At 43.4% G+C, this 10,421-nt stretch overlaps 2 protein-coding genes across 3 annotated transcripts; one reads left to right on the forward strand and one right to left on the reverse strand.

Moving 5' to 3' along the window:
• Positions 1–483: 483 nt before the first annotated feature.
• anxa1a (annexin A1a) lies at positions 484–5,124 on the reverse strand. Its single transcript, XM_041936886.1, has 12 exons — positions 5,045–5,124; positions 4,403–4,482; positions 3,527–3,617; positions 3,127–3,221; positions 2,881–2,994; positions 2,471–2,561; positions 2,280–2,359; positions 1,605–1,749; positions 1,416–1,511; positions 1,269–1,327; positions 1,044–1,166; positions 484–953 (listed from the first exon to the last, which is right to left on the reverse strand). The coding sequence occupies exons 2-12, from the start codon at positions 4,460–4,462 to the stop codon at positions 894–896; spliced, it is 1,014 nt and encodes a 337-aa protein (XP_041792820.1). The 5' UTR covers positions 4,463–4,482; positions 5,045–5,124; the 3' UTR covers positions 484–893.
• A 1,775-nt stretch (positions 5,125–6,899) lies between these two features.
• si:dkey-96l17.6 lies at positions 6,900–8,977 on the forward strand. Of its 2 annotated transcripts, none has more exons than XM_041938008.1 (4): positions 6,900–7,054; positions 7,611–7,784; positions 8,523–8,711; positions 8,935–8,977. In XM_041938008.1, exons 2-4 carry the CDS (start codon positions 7,682–7,684, stop codon positions 8,961–8,963), a joined length of 321 nt encoding a protein of 106 aa, XP_041793942.1. In that variant the 5' UTR covers positions 6,900–7,054; positions 7,611–7,681; the 3' UTR covers positions 8,964–8,977. The 2 variants fall into 2 exon arrangements, with proteins under 2 accessions (XP_041793942.1, XP_041793943.1); XM_041938009.1 differs by having other exon boundaries at positions 6,900–7,045.
• The last annotated feature ends 1,444 nt before the right edge of the window (positions 8,978–10,421 follow it).

Raw genomic sequence — 10,421 nt, forward strand, 5'->3', positions numbered from 1 at the left:
CATTAGTGCAGCTGGAACCATGAAATGTTTTTGCATGAAAAGTTACTTTATTGACGATCATGCTGTATCAGCTGTCATAGTTTTATAAGGTCCTCATATGTTTTGTGTGCAAAAATCTTACTTTTTAAAGTCAGTTGTGAATAAAACTGTCAGATAAATGGAGTTATACATATAATATTTTTACCTCTACTTACTTTATACTTGTACAAGTAGAAAGTGACACAGGCAGAAAATACTCAAGTAAAGTGCAACTACCTCAAATTCATATTAATGTATATTACGTGAGTAAATATATTTAGTGCTTCATTGTTCATCCATTCATTGCTAGTGTTTGCACATTGACTGTTACAGTAATTAACAATAATTTCTCGATAATGGACTTACAGTGGATTCTGAGCCAAAATATTACAGATACTACTAAAATACTGCATACCCGACACTGTATGAGTAAGTGCAAAGGAACCAAGACCACTCAGATAAGCTTTCATACAAAAAGCTTTTATTTGCAAGATGTCTAAGCTCCTTCAAGGGTAGGCCTACTGCTGCCACTGGATATGATTGGCACACGGTGATCTGTATACATATGTTAGCAGCTGCTCTGTGATCAGTGACTTCAGTTTCTCCTCGAGCACCAGATATGAGAATCTAAGACTACATCTGTCCCAGAACATTGGTCCACCTGCAAACTGCTGTCAGATCTATGCTGAAGTACGAGTGCTGGAATGAGAAGGAATAACTTTAATGTGTCTGCTGAAGCAGTCATAAAAAAAGACTCGTCAGTTCTCCACAAGAGCACAGGGCACAATATGTGTCAAGAGATTATAGACGATTGTCACAGCGGGGCTTGCTGCTGCATCTTCAGTTGTATGAGCCTTGATCCCATTGAGTGGCCATTAGTTCTCACCCCCACAGAGAGCGAGCAGGATCTTCTCATAGTCTCCTTTGGTGTCATCCTGAAGGAAAGAAAAGACACAAAAAACCTGAGCGATGCTGACATCTGGGATGGGTTTCCCGTCATTATCGGAGGCCAGATGTTTGCTCACCAGAATATCCTGGTAGAGAGTTTTTCCGTAGTTTTTCTTGTACTCATCCTTGATCCGTTTCATGTCGATCTCAGAGCGGGACACCATGATGCGGGTCAGGATGGGTTTTTTGGTACCTTTACCCTGATGGGCAGAAAAGCATCAGTCAGAGAAGGTCTGACAGCAGCAGCAGCATCCTGCATGTTGTTCTTATGTTTTGTGAGTAGTAGCTCAAACATGCTGTACCTCCATGGCCGAGTGGAGCTTCTCAGCAAAGAACGCAGGTCTGCTTCCTGCACACTTCACTGTGGTTACGGAAAAAACATGGTTCAAGTTTAAATCTGTGCATAAATCACCAGAAGAATGCTGAGGTGATGAAGTTTGTGCCTTTACCTACTGCTGTGAGACAACTTTCAATATCTCCCTTCATCTCCAGGTCGATAGCTTTGGCCACGTCCACTTTGCTGTACTTTGAGTATCTCTCAAATACTGAAGGAGAGGAAGAAGAGGAAGAGAGTCAGATCTGATGGGACCAAACTGAAAACAAACGATGTGACTGAACGGGACAGCGAGCCGGCTAACCTTTCCGGAGATGAGGGGCACTCCTGGTGGTGAGGATCTCAATGAAGGGGGAGCAGTCTTTGCCCTTCCTCCCCTCGCCGGCCTCGTACAGAGCCCTGGCATCGCTGTCAATCAGCTGCTCGCAAACTCCTTCAGTCCTGCCGGCCTGCGATGAAGACAAAAAGAGCAACCTCACCGTGCTGAACACCAAACAGGACATGTGACGTCTTCACTGTATGTCCATTTTAGAGCTAAAACTAGTGGTATTTTTTCGGTCTTAACATTTCAATCACATCTGTTTCTGTGTTCTTTTGTGCACGGAAACTAAAAAAGTAGTAAAGAAAATAGAAATTTATGTTATGTTGCTTAATAAATAATGGTCAATCCTTTAGATTGACAATCAACAAGTTTAAAAAGAAGAATAAACACAAAGAAAAAGGTGAATATGAGATGAATTTACCCGTCTGACTGCTTAACACAGACACTCTCTTTCATCAAACTTTACATTTCTTTACAGCTTTTGACTTTTTGAAAACTGTAACAGATGTTCAGCATGTTCAGCATGTTGTTCTTTACATTTGATGCAACCTATAGTAAGGAGTGAACTCAATGCATCCTGCTGCTGTGAATAAGTGTCTGCACTCAATGTGTCATCAGTGACTATGAGACCAAAAGCAAGTGTAGACACACACATACCTTGCAGAGTGCAAGGAGGGCAGCCCTGAAATCTCCACTGGTGTCAGACTTGATGTCATCCTCCAAGTCCTTCTTGTATTCTTGGCAAAGAAATCACAACATTAACATTAAGGATATAAAGTTATGCTCAACATTTATAAAAGTTTTAAAAGTGTTTTTTTTTTTTTTTTACACGATGTGTTGGCACGCACCTTCCTTGTACGCTTTCTTTATATCCAGGATCTCTCTGTTGTTTCTGGATGCCAAGATCTCGATCAGGGTGTCTTCGTCTGTGCCCAGACCCTGAGAAAGGGAAGCATGGGTACAGAGATAGATACAGAGAAAGACCATTTATTCTTCACTGCCCCCCCCCCCAAAAAAACACACCTTTTGGCCTCATGACAAAAGAACAATGCATGAATATGTGGAAGTGGGTGGATGTCATTAAGCTCCAAAAATAACACATGATGGAGAGACCAAAGCATTTGCCTCAAATGTGCTCAGATGTGTTTGGTTTCAGATCATTAGAGTCATTTATACATTTCTATCACTGCATGTATGTATATATGTATGTATGTATGTGTGTGTGCGTGTGTGTGTGTGTGTGTGTGTGTGTGTGTACCTTCATGGCCAGTTTCAGCTGCTGGGCATCGTACTGGGCCGGTGTTTTCAGCAGAGCCAACACCACATCCTCCAGATCTCCCTTCAGAGCGCTCTTCAGTGCTGACTCCAGAGGCTACGATGAGTAAATATAGTGTTTTTAGAGCATGTGACTGCATGTGTGTGTGTGTGTGTGTGTGTGTGTGTGTGTGTGTGTATGTACTAGTGAGTCCACATTCTTGCTGTGAACATCTTTTATTCTAATCACCTTGCCGCTGGCCTGCTGATAAGCCTCTTTGATCTGCTGTCTCTGCTCGTTGCTCCTTTTCACCAGAACTTCAATGATGGTGTTCTCGTCCACACCTGCACAAAAGACGCTTTGTTGAGCAAAATCATTTCTATTACTCTCCATCTGTATGACGGAGATGAATACATGATTCTGTGGAGGTTTTAGTTCTTATAGTGAGGGCCCATACAAAGAGAGAAGTGAGACTCTGCACCGCTGACATGACACTGTTCATAGTAATGGTGCATGTTGGCCAGCAGGGGGTGGTAAAGCTCTTACGGCAAAGGCCAACATGTCATAGTTTAACTATTGGAGACACGTTGCAAAATCAGGACATGTTCACACACGCTCCAGAGCTTCCATTTGCACATTTTCAGTTCACCTTTCACTTTGATGGCTTTGTCCAAGACTGCTGCATCCCCGCTGGGACTGAAATTAGGTGCTGCAGTCACCGTCCCCTCCCTCTGCAGGGCCTGAGAGACAAAAAGCAGATCATTGTGTTTGGTAAATACTTGAGTCCTGCTTGGTGGTGTGTACGAGGTGGGTTGCAAAAGTGCATTTTTTAAGTACCAGAGACGTAAAAGTGCCCTTTAAAAAACTCACATTCTTTTTACCACTTACACTTTGCCTCTATCCTCTAGCTTATGACATGCAAAACACATAAACTTAAATTATTGTGACAGACTTAATGCCCCCTGAGTGACCTGCCCTTCCAGTCGCTGCCTCTGCCTCTGCCTCCATGCCCCCAAAGACCATGACGGTACCCGTCAGTACGCCCGTACACACCCCTGCTGGACTGAACTCAAAGATAACAGGAGAGTGGGAGAGCACAGACTGAAATCATGCAGGATAGCCTTATGCAACTTTTGAGAGACGAGGGAAAGCAGAAGTAGCATTTTGTTCTGTTTGAAGAGTTTATAAAGGGAGGGGCACAAATTCCTGCTTCCCTGAGTCACACACTCACAAGACTTGGTATGGTCGTCTTTCTCATTGCATATAATCTTTATAGTACAGGCTCCCTTTCACTTCTCATCCTATCTTTGTGCTCTGCTGCACTACTTTGTCCTCCCCTCCCTCCACCTTTAAACTCAATTCATTCTTCTCCCCCACTGTCCTCCACACATCTCTTTTTGCCTTGCTCTAAACTCTGCCTGATAAAATTTTCCACCCGGGCATACCACAGGATGAGGGGGGAAAAAAAGGAAAAAAACAGAGTGGCTGGCCTTAGCAACTGGAACAGAAACACGGAGTTACGTACTGAGTCATCGGGCATGCCCATATAGACCGTCTGCTCCAGGAAGGCTGTTATGAAAGACATGGTGGGATGCTGGAGTCTGCCTGTGGGGGGAGAGGACAGCATTAGAGAAGAGAAGAGAAGAGAAGAGAGGGGAAGATGTCAGCTGTGATCCAGTGAAAGAAGAACTGATCACTCTTTCATTGATTCTTCCATCCCTGCAGAGTTCTTATCTGTTCAACTTGTTAGCAAAGGACAGAAAGAAAGAGAACATGTTTGCTTTTGCTTCATCCACTCCTGAGGATTACAGGCCTCTGCATATTTACTGTAGGATTATGTTATGTGGCTTTCCATGATGGCCAATCTGTGGAGCCTGCCTGGCCACACCCACGCTCAGCGCAGATATGGATATATGAAGTATTCTCTAAGCTCAGTTTTGTCAGGCCTCACTTAATGTTCATGTTTAATTCGTAATTAAACCAGATCAACTCTTTACTTGCGCCTAGTATGTAAATCCACAAATTGTGTTTCGTCAACCACACCCTCAGAGATCGCATCAATACCTTGCAGGAAGAGGGGACTTTAAGGCATCACAGCTCCACTAAACTTTTAAAAGTAAAGGCTGGAGAGCAGATTTGAGATTTCTAGCGAAGGGAAATGACTTACCGTGTGGTCTTAGAGGGAAGAAGTCTGTCTAACTGAGTTTCCAGGGGCGTTGTGGAGACAGAGAGAGTATATTTATACCCATGAGAAACCCCACCTAGTAACGGGTCCAGCCCATACACCCCTCCGCAGCTGCCATTGGACTGCACCGCTGCCTGCAGAGCGCAGCGCAGCGCAGCGCAGCTCGTCCAAACCGCAACGCCGTGCGTAAAAAGTAGGAACAACTCCTCCAGCAGACTGCAAACTGTCACGCTGCTTACTTGAAAACACATGCTGATCAAGTTTCAGGTCGCGAGCTCTCATATTAAAGGGAATCTCGTGGAAAATCACTAATGCCTACAATACAAGTGGGATTTAGGGAGAAGTTTACGATGACTCACTTCACTGTTTGTTCTCATGAGGTTTCAACGCAATATTCCTGCAGATGAATTAATACTCTATGTTCTTTTCCCAAGTTTCATAGTTTTGTAGGCAAACTTTGATTTTAGTTAATTTAGAATTTTTAATTTTACATCAAAATTTTAAAAGGAGGAGAAAATAGACTTTCCTGCAAGCTGATATTGATCATTTTGGAAGCTGAACACTTTAAGCACACTAGTTTAAGTATTGCTTTGTCTCCCAGTGTCTGTGGCCTGTGAAAGCTCAGGGCAAGGAAGCCTAACATGTCTTAGCAACACTTTATTTGTGTGGTGTTTATTCCACGCTGTGGGGAATAAACCCCCACCTCCACAGGTAATGTACTCACCGCTGGAATGAGAATGTTTTCTTTTTTGACATTCCTGCAGTTATCTATCCACTTGCAAAAAAAGGTTATCAGGAGGTTGAACAACAAATGAATCCATGACCCCACTGTATTGATCTGTGGAACGCCTGATCCATGTTCCTGTGTACTGCAGCATTACAAACCGAGCAGAGACCACCATAGCGTTCCCCAGAAGAGTCTGCCTTTGGTGTGATGAAGTAATGTGTTTCTTTGAGGTGTGGCGTGTTGTCACGGCAGCACAGCCAGGGCCTGACGCTACCTGCAGCCTACCTGCCCCGACGCAGAGTGATGCTTTCACACATCGGTCCGATGGCTGCATCGTTCGCGCTCTGTCAACCTTTGTCATCACTGTAGGTGATGTCCAAACAGTCAAGACTTCACAGGCCCTTTATGACGCCATAATAAACGCCATCCTCTTCGTGTTGCAATCAGTGGACAGTTTATGCGGGTACTTTTTTTTATCTTGCTGAAGTTGGCAGGCTAAAAGTGACACTGCGTTCACCCACAGTGGAACGTTGTCAGGGCAGGGTTTGGATTGTGAAAAAAGAAGGAGGGTTCAAAGATGTTTTTTCATTAAAGTAGCATCAGGGGTGGATTTGTGTCTAAGAGGGTGTGTTACACAGACGCTCAAGCTGTGGCCCAAATGTTCCAAATGAGTCTGTTGGCCTGAAAAGGAAAGGAAATCCTCATAGACGGGATTGGCAAAGCACAACAGGACAAGACAACAAGTACAACACCATCAGCAATCATCAGCAGCTGCAGAAATGACCATGAAGCTGATTTTATTGCACAATTATGATTCATGTGGACAAATGCAGTTGTTAATCATATAAACCTGAGGTCTGACCTATATGTCAGTGCAGCTCACCTGGATGTAGGTGGCCCAGTGTGGGGGTCCCCAGGAAAACAAACAGAAACACGAGTGAAATGAGTGTGTGTATGAACTAGATGTGTGTGTGTGTGTGTGTGTGTGTGTGTGTGAGGGAGCATCTCGTTACAATCTCTATCTTACACACGGAAACCTGAGGACTGTTTGGGGCATCTTTTTACCTGCGGGCTCTGCAGGGTTTAAGCCAGTACCTGGTGAAACTCCATCGCTGCTGGTTTAATATTTAAACACTGTTGAGAGTTTGGTTCCCCTTAGAGATCAGGATCAGCGCGTCCCTGCGCTCCTGGTCAGCATAGCAGCACAGGAACTGCACCGAATCACACTGCAGGGATCCGATCTGCTCCCAGACCAGGTAATCCAGGTAATCATAATCCTTGTATCATCAAGCCTTTCTCTGAATTCTTTTTATTCACTTTTGTCTTGTTTTCTCTCTCTTGAAAGTGAATCTTTTCTGATTAATTCATGTGTATATTTTGGGTTGATGAGTTTTGTGGCTCATTTCGTAGTTCATAAATTCCACTTTTCTGTCATTTCAAATCATTTTATTTAGTGAAAGAACTTGGCACTGTGCCAATCTCACCAAGTGAGCTGCGAGATTTGTTCCTATGCAGCACCGTGAAATCAGGGAATTTGAAAACCAAAAAAGAGACACATGCTCAAACTCTGGCATTTTCAGTTTTTCCTGTCGAGAAGCTTGTAGCTTATGGTGTCTTGGAGAGGCTGACAAAAGGATTGCACTCCCCGAGTGAATCTGCTGCGTGAGCTTTTTGACATCTGCAAACAGTTTGAGGGTTGAACAAGAGTTCATAATGTTGATTAAAATATTTTGGGATTTTTAGTTCCATATGAATTAAAACATTTCATCTTTCGAGGATCTTTGTGGCTTTAAAATGATTTGATCCTTAATTTCTCTGCAGATTTCGATCCAGGTGCTACGGAGACCAAACACGAGAAGAGTCGTGGCAGCTAACACACAGTTATACACACAATGTATACGAACTCTTCTGGAGCAGAGAGTGGATCTTACTCACTGACCTTCCTGGGAAAGAAAGTGGGGCGTCATCACTCTGTGGCCCCTGCAGGGAAGCAACGTAAGTATAAAACACACCAACAACTAGAAAAACACCTGCACAGTAAAATGGCTTATATTCATCTGCATCCGTGCGTTCATTTCTCTATCAGGTATCAGATTATATGTTGTAGAAGCTGCTCTGAGTGATGAACAGGTGAAGTTAGACGAGGTTTAAATATTTCAGCTGCTTGGCTGCCTCTGTTGTGAAGCAGCGGAGCAGTCAGTGTATCAGAACAAATGTACACACTGTTCCTGGCAGGGCCTGGCTGGAGATCTGGACATGAAGGCCGGCCAGGTCCACGGGAACCACACTTGCGAGCACACATGCTAACAGACCTACGTATGCACACTAACGCAGCAGAGCAGCTGGTGTCACTTTCCATCGCAGACATATTCTGTGTGGTTTTCCAGTTTTGCATGTGTGCATGTGTATTCACATGGCGTGCACGTCTTCTAAGCTATATAAAGACTGGCCTCGTGCCTGCATTATGTCACTGTAAGCTCCACCATCTTCAGCCCAGATGTTTTCATTACCTGAAAGCTACTGCTCTCCTGCTGCAGCTTCTTTTTAGCATTTCATCCACGTCCATCCATATTTTGTGCTATCTTAAAATAATTCATGCAACAATAATTTGTCTTTTTGTTTGGGATCCTGGAGTAGCCCTGTCCTGCATTTCCCTGCACATCTGTACTGCATATCTGAATTGGCTTTACAATACACACAACATGCACCATCTGTATGTTGAATTGTTCTCAGGCGCATGGGAGACAACTAACAGGTCCACATGCCCCGAGGACCCCGTGGCGTCCTTGCGGCCTGGACGGCTCCCAGTGGCAGCCCAGGTGCTGCAGGATTTACCCGGTAGTGTACCAGAGCTGAAGGATGAGAGGCCTGGCCCAATAATTCACAACACACAGTTTGACCAGTACGAGGACAGCACAGGAGGTCAGACCAGCAGACCCCTACACACACTCATGCACACACACACACATACTCAGTGTAAACAGTACTTTTCACGATTCTTTGCACAAGATAAATAATAATATATATAATATACAGCCTTCGGGTTCACCCTCTGCATGCTCAGACAGCAGATAACCCGAGTGCTTTTTATCCTGACAACGTTTCCCTGAAATTCCTGACATCATTTCTGTTTCTCTACTAAAAGGTATTTCTGGGAGGAAAGTAGCAACCTGACGGCACGCCCACATTCCTGTATGAGGAAACAAAGAGGGGAGAGGGTGGGACGGGAATGCAAGAGACAGAGAATGTCAGAGAGGGACTCGTTTTCTGCAATGTGTCAACATTTTAGACTGACTGAATGGATTAACTTGAAAATAAAACTAAACAGGGACTAATTAGTTAAGTAGAAAATTATAACAATTATTAAAATGATCTGTTTTCAGTGTAATTTTCAGAAATGTAAATAGACAATAAACTGCATGCTAATCACTCATCATAAAGATGTAAAACATGTTTTAAATCTAATAAATAAAATGTAAATGTTTTCGCTGAGATGTATGTGTTTTATTCTGAGACTGAATGTAATGAAATAAAAATGATAAATGAAATAAAATTTTAAACACAGATCCTGAACAAGTCAAACTGAGAAGGGAACATGTTTGTGTCTTTATCCAGCTGAACGATTGGTTTGTGTTGTTTGTTCACTTTTGTGAGCGATCGGTCAAAATCAGAATTTAATCAAGCACAATTGCACACACACACACACACACACACACACACACACACACATACACAGAAACACAGCCGGAGGAGCGGTTTATTAATAAAGCTATCAATAAACTAAAAGAGACTGACTCCCTTCTTATGTTTGCAGTTCTCTTCAGTTGAATAACCCAAAGATGATTCTCTGGATTGCTGGAAAACTTTTGTTTTTCTCAGGACTTTTGGATGAAATATGAGCAGAGCAGAACAATCACACCTTGTTTGATGGAGAAAAAGTCTCAAATAACAAAACTACTTAATAGTAAAATAAGTCTGTGAACCACACTCCTATAACTACGTCTACGATGATGATGATGATTTAAGTTCCAACTGTTTATTATTAATGGATGTGTGATTTAATCTTAACTACGTAGGGAAAGGCCCGGGGGCTCGAAGGAGTCAGGACTCAAAAGTAGGAGACCAAACACAGTTCCAACAAAAAGCAAGCACGAAGGCTGATTTATTAAACAAAGGCTGTACAGGCACACTAAGGGCGCAGAGGTTGTGTCAAAACGAGGAACAAAAAACGCTAAGGTTCTCAAAAGGGAACTAAGGACGCTAAGGTAATCAAAAAAACAATTCAAGAGCTAAGGCACGATGAACAGGACTGATAGCAAGACGAGATACAGGGAGCACAAGACGCACAAGACAATCTGGCACAGGACAAAAGGAGACGCGGACTATATATACATGAACAGGTGGAGACAATCAGGGCGGGGCAGACAATCAGGGTCGAAACGAGAGGAAAGTTAGGGTTTCACAATAAAACAGGAAGTGCATGACAAGACTTGACACTGTGAACAGACACATCAGACACGGCGGGACATGACACGTATCATTCACTACATCACAAGATGATTAGGTAACTGAGCAAGATGCGCCCTGAGACGTGCTGTTATCTTCTCTTCCCTCTCTTGCCTTTTACTCTTT

This window comes from Chelmon rostratus, chromosome 5, assembly GCF_017976325.1.
Source record: "Chelmon rostratus isolate fCheRos1 chromosome 5, fCheRos1.pri, whole genome shotgun sequence".
Lineage (NCBI taxonomy): Eukaryota > Metazoa > Chordata > Actinopteri > Chaetodontiformes > Chaetodontidae > Chelmon > Chelmon rostratus.